Source organism: Fopius arisanus, unplaced genomic scaffold, assembly GCF_000806365.1.
Source record: "Fopius arisanus strain USDA-PBARC FA_bdor unplaced genomic scaffold, ASM80636v1 scaffold00063, whole genome shotgun sequence".
Taxonomy (NCBI): Eukaryota; Metazoa; Arthropoda; class Insecta; order Hymenoptera; family Braconidae; genus Fopius; species Fopius arisanus.
In genome coordinates, this window is record NW_011887802.1 from 447593 (window position 1) to 459870 (window position 12278).

The 12278-nt window shown below is 37.1% G+C and overlaps 3 protein-coding genes across 3 annotated transcripts; 1 reads left to right on the top strand and 2 right to left on the bottom strand.

Moving 5' to 3' along the window:
• Window positions 1-790: 790 nt before the first annotated feature.
• LOC105268960 (probable ATP-dependent RNA helicase ddx42) lies at window positions 791-2071 on the bottom strand. Its single transcript, XM_011308895.1, has 4 exons — window positions 1884-2071; window positions 1626-1801; window positions 1113-1502; window positions 791-1012 (listed from the first exon to the last, which is right to left on the bottom strand). Exons 2-4 carry the CDS (start codon window positions 1710-1712, stop codon window positions 851-853), a joined length of 639 nt encoding a protein of 212 aa, XP_011307197.1. The 5' UTR covers window positions 1713-1801; window positions 1884-2071; the 3' UTR covers window positions 791-850.
• Window positions 2072-2289: 218 nt separating this feature from the next.
• LOC105268962 (uncharacterized) lies at window positions 2290-3806 on the top strand. The gene is made up of 5 exons (XM_011308897.1): window positions 2290-2325; window positions 2400-2559; window positions 2639-2860; window positions 3006-3212; window positions 3288-3806. Exons 2-5 carry the CDS (start codon window positions 2406-2408, stop codon window positions 3431-3433), a joined length of 729 nt encoding a protein of 242 aa, XP_011307199.1. The 5' UTR covers window positions 2290-2325; window positions 2400-2405; the 3' UTR covers window positions 3434-3806.
• LOC105268961 (insulin-like growth factor-binding protein complex acid labile subunit) lies at window positions 3505-11066 on the bottom strand. The gene is made up of 8 exons (XM_011308896.1): window positions 10411-11066; window positions 8495-8663; window positions 8208-8341; window positions 7693-7954; window positions 7291-7563; window positions 6977-7222; window positions 6311-6512; window positions 3505-5624 (listed from the first exon to the last, which is right to left on the bottom strand). The coding sequence occupies exons 1-8, from the start codon at window positions 10869-10871 to the stop codon at window positions 5407-5409; spliced, it is 1965 nt and encodes a 654-aa protein (XP_011307198.1). The 5' UTR covers window positions 10872-11066; the 3' UTR covers window positions 3505-5406.
• Window positions 11067-12278: the final 1212 nt, after the last annotated feature.

A 12278-nucleotide genomic window follows, 5' to 3' on the forward strand; every position in this document is an offset into this window, starting at 1 on the left:
TTCTATTTTTTGGTGCAGAAAATACGTCTCTACTTTTTCTCCCCGCCCTCGTGGCGAAAATTCTGGGGTCGAAGGTCCATTTTTATCCAGTATGACGAGTAACAGCTGATTGCGAGCTCTTTATAATTTATCAGGAGACCGCTGCCAAAAAATAGAACAACAGAGTTTGGGTCCATCGGGTGTGAAAACGTCTTATCTTCTGTTTACGACGAGAGTTGTTTATGAATTGGTGGTCCATACGTAATACCCGTGGTCACTTTAAGCTCTCCTCATTTTTATCATTGGATTCTATGTTTTTGGGGTCGGGAAATTGGGGAAGAAGTCATTGCGTATTGAGAATGAACCCGGGTAAAAAAAAATTGTAATCGAAATATTTTTTCCCAATTTTCAAAAAACTTCTGGAAAACTTTTCAAAAATTTTTTTGTTCCTATTCAATTTTTAAAAAATTTTTCAAAACCTATCTTAAAAATTAATTGTTTTTTTTCTGATTTTTTTGTTGGTTTCATAAAAAAAATTTTGCGAAAAGTTTTCCAGAAATTTTTGGAAAATTTAAAAATTACTCCATGAGGATTTATTCGCCCTGATTACGGATCTCTGGCCGGGCCGCTACTCAGAACTCTTCACTTTTTCCGCGAATTTTCATTATTGCGCAATTAGTGAATTGGTGATAATTCTTTAACTTACCACTCAATTTGCATTCATAGAAAAATTTCATTAGAATTTTTTTTCAATTATTATTCCCACTCTGAATATCGCCCACTACCTGTCTAAATAATTTACTAACAAACCTTCGCGATTTTAATGAAAAATTCTAATTTTTTTATTTGAAAATGTTTTGTTATAGTAACTTTAAATCAGGGCAGAATCATCGAGTTGCCCAGATCTTACGATGTCTTTGGCAGCGTGCATTAATCCCCGGATACCGTATCTGATTTTCTTTCGATATTCGAATAATGTCTCGATAACAGCGACTCCAACTTCCTCAAGAAAAGCCGCTAAAGGATCCTGTTCCTGTTGGAAAAATGCAGATCAATGAATCGTTGATCAACGATCTCCTCCGAATTAATTATCTCGTTAAATATATAAAACAGAAAGAATAAATATTAATTACCTCGTCATTATCATCGTCAAAAATTCTATCCCATTCGAAGTCATCCTCCGATTCGTTATCAGTACTGTTAGAGGAGTTGTTTTGGAGATTTTTGTCCGAAGGCCCCGAACTTTGAATTCCCACATTGGATTTTCCATCAAGGTCTTGGATTTTTGATTGTTCTGTGCTCTGATTCCACGGCTGATTAGAATTTCCATTTGGAATTCCTGTAGAGGAATTCTGTTTCACATGTTCATTAAATCCTGGCAGAGTTGGAAATGGATTCAGAGTTGCTTGAGTGGGTTCTTCCGAATTTTTATCGGTTGACTTTGTGGTGGTTCCTAAATCCTCAAGATTCTCCTGAACAGTATTCACATTCTCATCGTACACCTCAAGGTGTCGCAATATTGCCTACAATTGCCAATAAATCAATGTATTTCATGAATAATAAATTAACGGGAATATTGACAATGATTTTATTAAAAAAAATCGAAAACTATGAAAAAACGTTGAAAAATAATTGAATTCACTTACACGATTGTTTCGCACTATTTTCTGAATAGGTACAGCATTAATTAACGTGCAGGCAAGCAACACGATGAACAAATTGTTAGAAACCATTTTCTCATTGAGTAATTCCGACTATTGAATTCCTGACAACTACCTACTGGCCTCAAAATTCTTCAAAATCTATCCTATATACTCCCCACCTGTATAAACATTGCTTATCAGAAATCTACATGTTAACAAATTCAAAAAGACTCTCTCCGTCCGTTCCAAGAGAATGCCGACCTGATCATCATCGAATTAAAGTATATCGTTTTATTATATGTACTTCGTTTTCTGAACCGAATATTTTGAACCAATAACTGGCACGTAATTCTTCTCAAAATCATAATAAATCGACGAGAAAAATTCTTTTATTGTCAGTCAACAAAATAAAACACAAACGCCAACAGACTCGAATATCCCCACATAAATTCATTTCGGTCTTTCAGAATTTCATAATCTGTCGAAGTCCCCAGCAATAAGCGGTTGTAATAATTTTTATGGTCTTTATCAGATCGACCTTGTAACCAAAAAAAAATATTCAAAAAACGCCGCGCTAAGATGGGGAGGAATCGGCCAAGAAAGTCCCTAGGATTTTTTTTCGAGTGTTGGCGGCAGCCTCTGGGGAATTTTCAAAATACTCACTAGCAAAACAAGTACAAACCGTTGAGTGTTGACAGTGAATGTTAGTGTCTTCTTTGTGATTTTAATTGTTTAAATTTACTTTCTCGTATTATAGCGATTTATTCACGTCTTCAGGACAAAATGCTGGTGGAAAATAGATTTGAATGTGACATGGAGACGATTCTCTCCTGCTCTGAGGAGGAGAAACTATATTTCAAAAGGTTAAACAAGTACCTGCACGACTGCAGAACGAAAATCACGAAATTCGTGGAGGTAGAATCAAATAAGGGCAAAGGTATGAATAAATTCAATTTAATTTAATGATAATTATAATTAGGCTTTCGGCCCTCATGTCCTTCTATTTTCACGTTCAGGTACATCGACCAGGTTAGAACAGGATAAAGAACTGATCGCACAATTATCCACTGACATCAGAACCCTCGAGACTCAGCTAGATAATATCCTGTTAAACCAAAAAATATCGAATAAGAAACTCGAAAATACGATAGCCACGGATGAAACTTTGAATGCCGACATTTGCAGAGAAAAAGAAATCAGAGAGGCTCTCGCCCTGGAGACAGTCGACCTACAACAACGTAATTCCAATAATTATTTTCAAGATTTACGCACATTTCACCAGTGGAATTAAAATGAACCATGACACAACAAAATTTAATTTTCCATCAAAATTGCATTTGTCTAAAATGATAGTCTCATTTTCTCCATAATCATTCCTTCCAGAACTGGAGACACAGAAGGAGGCGAAGAAGAAGGAATGGAATGCCATCAAGATGGCGATAGCGATTTACAAAGAGAAGTTGAATATTCACATTGATGTCCAGCACCAGGAGAACCATGACACCCTAACAGTTACGTTAGTCCACGATGAAAATCCAAACCGAGACAATAATTACGTGGTTCTCCAGCACTCCGAGGGTGCATGGCGAGGTGAGTTCACCCTCAGAACATTGGTGAAATAAAAGATTATTCTTTAAATCAAAATGTGTCACTTTTTTATTTCAGTGTCGAATATTCAACCACCACTGAGTGACAAGGACCTCACCGCAATAAACTTGAATCAGTCTCGAGACTACGAGATTCTCGAAATCACGAGATTTCTGTGTCAAATAAGAAATATTTTTTTAAAACATGACGTCAGCGATAAATAATACTTTATTGATTCGAATGAACATCAAGAAATACTCGTTTTTTAGAAGAGTAAAGCCTTTATTGATAAAAATTAGGATATCTAGAAACTTTTTTTTTTAATCTCTCGTCAACTTTTCCTTTCCACGTTTACAGACATACGATTCGTTACATATACATGTCAATTTTTATTTTGATCAACGATGAACGCTTTTCTTATCAAAATATAACGTTTTGTCGTTATTTTGCAATAATAGGTTTTTTTCTTCTCTATTTGCAGAGATCAATAATAAAGTTACATTTCACATTCCTTTCAATTTTCTTTAGACTTAGAGATCTGTTAACTGTCTTCATGTACCTTCGCAGTGATGAAAAGAAAATTGATTGAAAAAAAAAGAAAAAACGAAAGCAAGAGACTGCAGATCACAGCGTTGATAAATTACTTAGAAGCTAAACAATGTTACATATCGTGTCAATATATGCATACATAGGTATAAATATTTCATTTGGACACATCTGGCTTCAGATAATGGAGTTAATGTATGCATATTATTGCTACGACGGTTAGCGCTATGAGAGAATTTTTCGCTTACAATACTTAACAGTTCAATGGGTCTGACTTTGACTTCTGTATAATTGAAGCTGATCGGCTCATTTCTGGTTAATTACCTTGCTCCATCGTCGTATCATTCAATTAGTCAACGCAATTGTCACGTGAGAACACAAATGAAAAAAATTCAATAGAAAAACCAATTCATTAGAAAATTCTGTTGGATTATTAATCCATTGAACCTTATACTTATACTTTCTATGGATTCTCTTGAAATACTACGTCAAGAAAATTTCAATTTCTGTCTACATTATTCTTTTGAATTCTGTTGCTATTTCGAAATGTAAGATTCACTGAATTCTCCTTCAATCGAATGCGCTGGTTTTTCTTGTCGACGTTTTTTTTTTCATACGTGGTTAGATGAAAGAAGACTGCGGGAGTGAATTGTTTTGAATACTATGACGAATATTCTACTCAATACCTAAGAATGGCTGTTTAAAAATGACTTGAGGAGACTTCAATAAAAATTATTAGCATTAATTTTTTTTCTTTCGCAATTGCTCGCACAGATGAAAATAAAAATATCCAATGATTCCTTGAAGAAATTTTCTTGAAAATTGTTCTTTTTTTCGTTAACATTTTCCACATATAGTTGTTCCTCATAAAAAAAAAACTTAAAAATGGAAAAGAATGATAAATAATATTAATAATGGGGAATAATTATGACAAATATATTACGTATGCAGTGCGCGAGTCAATAATAAATCATTTTTATGGGCACGGGTCAAATAGTGGGTTCAACTACATCTCGCCCACTGACAATTGAACAACTCGCAATTCAACAGATTTTATTTCACTCATCAGTTGACCTGCAGTCATGAGTTCTCTCATTAAATTTTTTTTCTCTCCTCAAACATTGATCTATTGATTCATGATATTTCTCAGCACCCAGGTTGTTCGATCCCTCAATAATAACTATCGGTTATTCTAAAATATTTGTCATTCTGAGTAGTGAAGAGGGATTTTCTGAGTAGTCAAGGGATTTAACACTAAATAATATCATTAGAAACCTAAATTTAATCATGTTTTAGGGATAAAATGAAAACTATTTACAATGTCTACAACAGTGCCCTGTGCCTAAACCATAATTAACCAACTACAATTCTTACATTCACACGACATTAATTTGAATTTTCGTCGCTCCGTCGCTTTTTTCGCACTCTAAGAATACGCAAGTACTCTCACATTTATAATGCTTTATATTTCCTCGAAATCGTTATGGAAAAATTGTAAACTATCAATTACCCCTGTTGAATATATTATTTTCTTTGATATTTCGATAACTCTTTCTCTCATGAAATTCCAGCAGATCTCTAGGGAGAATTGAATGATAAGAACAAGGAGAAGTACTTGGAGATTCTCGAGTAATCTTAGCGTATAATAATTTTATTCGAGAGTCGCAGCAAATGATACATTACCGCCAGAGGCGGCGGCAGCAACCGCAATAAAAAGGGTAGGCGGCAATAGAGGCGGAGAAGATGTTGTTTCAGCTGGGGTCTTCATCGTCGTCGGACAGTTACTGCTGACCCCATAGACCTTTGCATGGTTGACTTCCAGTGCAACCGTTAGGTCGGCCAGACCGGCGTCACACAACACTGGGTTATCTGAAAATACGTGTTTGTTATTATTTTTTTCTCTCCTGGAAAATTTATCACGCCGTACGCTAGAGATAACAAATAATCAAACCGAAGAAAGCACAATTGATACGACAGCACATAGAAAAACCTTCAGTGCACCCCAAGAAAATATTTATTTGTCATCAACAAAATAAGTTTTTTTTACTAAATACATTTTTTATCAACATGGACATCTCTATTTCTGATTCCTCATACAAATGTATCAAGATTTTATGTGAATATGTATTTTACGCTTTAAATAATGTAGGAAACAGAAATATTTGTTCAATTCCGATATTGAGCATTTGGCAATCCCTTTTCCTTATCCGAGGTCAAACTCCGCGTGAATGAAACTTCATACGTGGTAATGTACACTTCGTGTAATCACTCGTTATCCCGCATTCATAGTTTTCTAAGTGTCATATCTCCTGATTTTAGTGATTTATTGTACCAGCCCTGGCGTCATGTAGCAGCGATAATTTCAATATCTAATCGTTCCAATAAATTCAAGTGAAAATGTCACAAAACTGCAGGATTTCACGTCAATAATGATATCAAATCGAGTTGAAACAAGAGACTCACTCCCCAATGAAAGTGGCTCATCAATTCTAGTGTATTTTATCCCAAAATTCAGTAGTCAAATAAATATTATAAATATTATAAAAAATTAGTACCTTGTAAGTAAATACGTAAGACATCAGGCACTCCATGCACAGTGCATCGTGTATTAGCCACCAATTCTGGTGTCAATGATGTTATCTCATTAGCAGAGACGTCTGCCCAGCAGAGAACTGGAAAACCCCGGAAATCTCGTTCTGATAACGTTATCAAACGATTGTTTGATGCATTGAGCTCTTCCAATGCAGGTAAATACGTCTGCAATAAGTAACCCATACGAATCGCTCGTTAAAGTAAATGATAAAGTGATCATAATTTCATTAGTGTAGTAGTACCTAATACGCAAATAGATACCAAATTTTTTGTAGTTCTTATTTTCCTCTACAAAAAGGTTTCAAAGGAATTTTCTCTATCTCCGTTAAATTCCGAGATATTTCTGAAAAGTTCGACAAGACAACCAGTCTACTTATCATCCTTCACAATTCACCTAATAGATAAGTTTTCGAAGAGTACCTTCCAAACTGAGATAGCTAGAAAAAAATGTGTAGGGTCTTTTTTATAGAGTGAAATGAAAGCTACAAAAAAGGTCCCGCAACATTTTTTCCAGCCGTTGTAAATTCCGAGATATTCCTTGAAATATCCGATTATACTACAGGAAACTGATAATCTTTGCGATTAATACAACTTTGCGAATAATACGTCAGCCCAGGAGTGAAGCTCACCTCGGAAGTATCTTCGAGTGTTGTGAGTCTGTTATACGATAGATCCAAGACTCGAAGTCCCTCGAGGCCCTCAAGATCCTGAGGTCCAATCGTTGGACCGAGTGCATTGTGACTGAGATTAAGCCTCTGCAACTCTCGCATTCCAATGAACAACGATCCCTCCAAGCTACTCAACTCGTTATTCTGCAGTCGCATATCCTGAACACTGGCACCAGGTATCTCCTCACCCTCCTCCTCAACGAGATTCTACGTTAATCAATAAATTCCTAATTAGCCACAATTGTTTCAACCTTGAAGACGATCATCACACATACCTCCGTTGGTCCACGATAAAGACGGATAATTCGATTGCTTGACAGATCGAGTAAACGTAATTCCTTGAGTCCACGTAACAAGGCAAATGAAAATTCACTCAATTCGTTGTGGGTCAAATTTAAACACTTTAATGATCTCAATGGCCAGAGAGCGCTGTTGCTACCATTACCATCACCACCGATGCTTGTATCACCACCCAATGATTTCAGGGAATTGTGCCCCAACTCCAGATCCTCCAGCAACTCTGCCTCCACGAAATCTTCCTCTGTCAACTTTCAATAAAAATTCAAGATAACACGGGTTAAAAATTTGAAAACGGGTTACATTGAATTCAGCTATAAAGGTTTAATTTTTGTTACAAAATTAAATTCAATAAATTTACAAAAATATGGAATATGTACCTCTTGCAAGTTGTTGTATGACAACTCTAGGAACTTGAGCCTCCGTGCCTTCTGCAGAGTTCCATCGAGACTTTGGATGTAATTATGCTGAAGAAAAAGGGTCTCAAGTCTGTGTAGATATCGAAATTCCGTTGGCAGATGAGTCAATTCATTGTCAGCGGCATAAAGCATCTTCAGGTTGTGCCCAGATACCGGTAGTTCACCGTCCAATGACGTCAATTCATTAGAATTCAGAAAGAGCCACTCCAATTGGTTGAGATCACTGGTAATTTCATAAATTCAGCATCAGTGATAATCAAGGAAATTCGCGATAAATACAGAAAAATACCAAGAGTCATTGGCAGATATCTATTGAAAATCTTCAAGACTAGGAACGAATTTTATTTCCATTTTCGCCTTCGGATCAATAAATAGAGATTAATGGAGCATCTTGGAAGAGGAAGCTTGATTGTCCCTTATTAACTCATCAGTCAGCAACATTGTAAACAGGATATTAAGAATGAGGTTGCACATACCGGAGGGTTCGATTCAGTGAGTTCAGATGATTTCTACCGACGTGTAGATGTCTGACGAGTGGTGGAAGTGAACCTGGTATCATTTCCGATATCAAATTCCCGGCCATTGACAGATGCTGCAGCGTTGGGTTGTACTGAAAATTTTATTATTTAACACAACGCAATTCAATGCAATCCAAAATATACGTGGTAGAACGAATTTGTTTAATATTTGTTTAATATGGATAATATATTCTATTGATTGTTTCTATTGAATGTTTTTACTGTATATAATTTGCAGTTATTACCTTGAAATCATCAGAATCAATGCGATTGATGCGATTTCTGCTGAGATCAAGGGTGCGAAGCAGTGAAAGATGCGATAAAATATCCCTCGGTATCGACAATATTTCGTTATCAGCTAGACTCAAGTATTGCGTCCGACCCAATCCAGCGAATACTTCACCATCTACATTCCTGAAAAATAATTAATTCCTCATACACTCATCCTCAATTCCGTCTATACGAGTTCAAAGTACTATAAAAAATTCAAGATAAACATTGACTCTGAAAAATCTGTTGAATTCCGTTTGGAACTTTTCCAAAATTCTGAGGAATTCTCATAAAACTTTTGTTGTATACTCGATGGAGAAAATTTTTCATTGAAGATTCAGGAAAAAACAGAAAATCCATGACTCAGCGTTTCTTATAAAAATACTTAAAAAAATAATAGTGTTTTAACGAAAATTTGCTGGAATTCCAGTAGGCATTCACCAGAATTTTTCTAGAAAATGGTGTTTCTCGTTTTAATTCGAATGCATCTGCTGGTACATGTGGTGTTGTAAATGAAGAAAAATTGTGGCAATTAAACCCAACAAAATTAATAGCATAAATCATTATTAATGGGAGAGCGGGAAATTTCTGTAGGAACTTCCGGAAATGCTACCGCCTCAGTTGCAAACTCCAATCTAAGGGTCATTGTGATTCATTATTTAATTACCACCACTGATAACCGTGATAACAACCCACATAAACATGGACAGCCATCTGAAAAAGGTCAGGCACGATTAAGGCTTTATCTTTATTTATTGTGAGGCGCCAGAAGTTGAAGCGGACAGTCTGAATTTTTATCAAAAATTTATTTTTCAGTCTGAAGTACTTGAATTGTTGGGAGACCAGAACAACGCGGGAATATTATTGTTTTCCATTTTCCAGGGGCATGGAAAAACCACGTGCTCTTGCATGTGGTTTATTATGTCAACGCACAGTGACAAATACTCCGTTAAAATTTATGAATCATTGGGAAAAATGATTGAACGACTTGCTGTCCCCGAAGCGGTGAGTCATCAGATGAATTAATTTTTAGCGAATCACAGAATTTACGTTATAACACGTACAATTTCACTCTCGACTCACCATTGAATTGTTCGATAAGTCGTTTCGCTCGAGGCGTACTTTTTATCCTTTTTAATGTTTTGGTAATTTTTTGGGAATTTTTATCTCCGTACGGTTCTACCTTGTGAATGAAGAAATTCGTTATAAATTATATTTTTCAATATCCGAGACTGAAGTGAGTAGTGGTGTGCATGATATAGTCAGACCCACGTGGTACCCTCTACCCCCATTCGTATACATAAAAAACTTCAATAAATGAAACACCGATTTGCAATGACTACGCACTTGTGACTCCGAGTACTTCAAACCGCCGGAATAATTATTAATTCCAGGATCGACGGAAAAACTGAGAAGAAACGGAGGAAAACTCTGGGGAAACCCGACAAAAAAATATTGACAACGTGTGAAAAAACAAATAGTGGAAATACCCAGTGCTTTTTGTAAGAAATTCCATGAGCATTCTCTTGTCATTTTCATTGTAATTAATTTTGAATAATTAATAATTATTCTAATTAGAAGATCATACAACTCCATTGCAACACTTTTTATTTCTCTACCCCCAGTTTTCGCCACTGAATTTTTATTAATTCCCCATAATAAAATAAAAATATCGTAATTATAAACCAACATTTATTTAAAAACAGATGTCACATAATTTTGAAGAGAATAATCCCAAGAGCACCTGTAAAAACAGACTGACGAGAAAAACCCCGATAAATTCATGGGAATTTCCCTGTAAATTCGCAGAAAGCTCGAGAATTTTCGTCTCCAACGAACGTCAGAAAAAATACCGAAGAAAAAAAAAAGGAAAAGAGTGGAGTGGACTTACCCCAGATGATCGTGATTCAATTCAAGTCTCGTAATGGACATTCTGAGCTCCTTGAACCCATGCCTCGATATATCCCGCAACTCCGAGTGAGAAACCCTGAGTGTAATGGTCTGTTCAGGACCAAATTTACCCCTGAGTGCATCAGCAACTTGTCCAAATGACTTCATCCTCTCGCACACAACTTCAATTCTCTCCCCATGACCCTGGGAATTGACATTTTTACCGATACCACCACCGTCATTAACACCACCCCCACCACCACTTGCACTTGAACTAGCACTTGGTACAATACGGCCCACATTACCCGAATCATTAGACGGTGTTACTGAAACTGGATTAACAACAACAGGACTTGTAAAGTCCTCCTGTCTGCATGTGCAGGGATTTATTTCACGTCTAACAGCGCAATGAAGACTCGAGCTAGCAGCAAGTCCGAGTAAAGTGTAAAGTATACCGGACATTGTTCACAGGATTATTTGTATTTTCAACGAAAAAACAAAAAAAAACAATCTATTGAATGCGGCTGATTGTTGTTCCTTAGTCAGCGTGATGCTACCGACTATCCTAATCACCATCCAAACAACCGAGAGTCCCCATCCGCAATGATTCCGGTACGGACCATGCGCGCACCCCCCGCAAACAACCAATTGCCGACAAGTATCTCCGTCGATTTACCCCTACCCGCCCCCCCCCCCGTACTACCACCCCCTTAACTCACCCACCTCATCCACCCTCGTTTCTTCACCCCCTCCACCCCACCTTCTCCCTATTTTTTTTTTATCCCTATTTCCCCCACCCCCCTTTTTCCCCCCTCGTTGCCCCTGTGACAATCAATCAGACGACTGGCTCTACCCAGTAGTCTGCTTTCCCCCACCTTTATCTCAACCCTCCTGACCACCTCCCTACCCCCCTATCACTCCCTGTCTCCCCTTATCTCCCCCTATCACTATTTTTCCCTCTCCCCAAGCACCGTGATTCCTTCTCACTTGTTCTCCACTGTTTTCTTTATTGCTGTCTCCACTACTTTTTGTTTCAGTTTTATAACTTCCAGCCCATCAACTCTCGTTACACTCCAACTGAGTTTAATCCGGTGATTAGATTTGCTGGATTAATGCACTTGTCACTTTGAATTTTCCTTTTTTTTTTCTTCCCTTTGGTTGGATTATTGGGCCTCGGGGTATGTGGAACACATTTGTAGTGATTTTTTTTTTGTCGGGGGGTGGGGGTTATTGATGAGATATTTGGCGCGATGGAATTGTGTTGGTCAATTCATCACGCGTGTATTTCAAACTGCTGGCGCCACGGACGCAGCAAGAACATTAAATCGTTGCGGGCCGTGCCGGACTTACTTATAGGCTCTGGACGGGAGGTTTGTATGGCAAGTACGAAAACAGGAGTGATAGTTATCGGTGGGAACTCTGGGAGAACTTCGGACAATTTTCGGGGGGTGGGGAGACTCTTTTTTTCGACGGAACATGCAAAGAAATATGCAATAAAAACTGCCCATTATTTCTGTTATTCCGCAGCGAAATATGGTGAAGGAAAGTTTACGGAACTCAATTACTCAATTACTCTTTACATTTTTTTTTTCATTTTTTGTCGAATTTTTCGTGAAAATATGCGATATCACAATGGCGTATTCGGTAGCTGAACTTGAGTTGAATAATTTTTAGTGAATATTTCTCTCCGTGCAGGGTTATTCAACGAATGACCTAAATCAGTCATTTCTTCTCGCGAATCGTTTCCATCACAAATTTTTTTAGACTCTAATTGCATTATGTCAATATTCTTTAACGCAAAGCCGATGGAAACGATTCGTAATCCGAACTAGATGGAGAACAGGCTTCAGAGTTAATCAGCTTAATTGT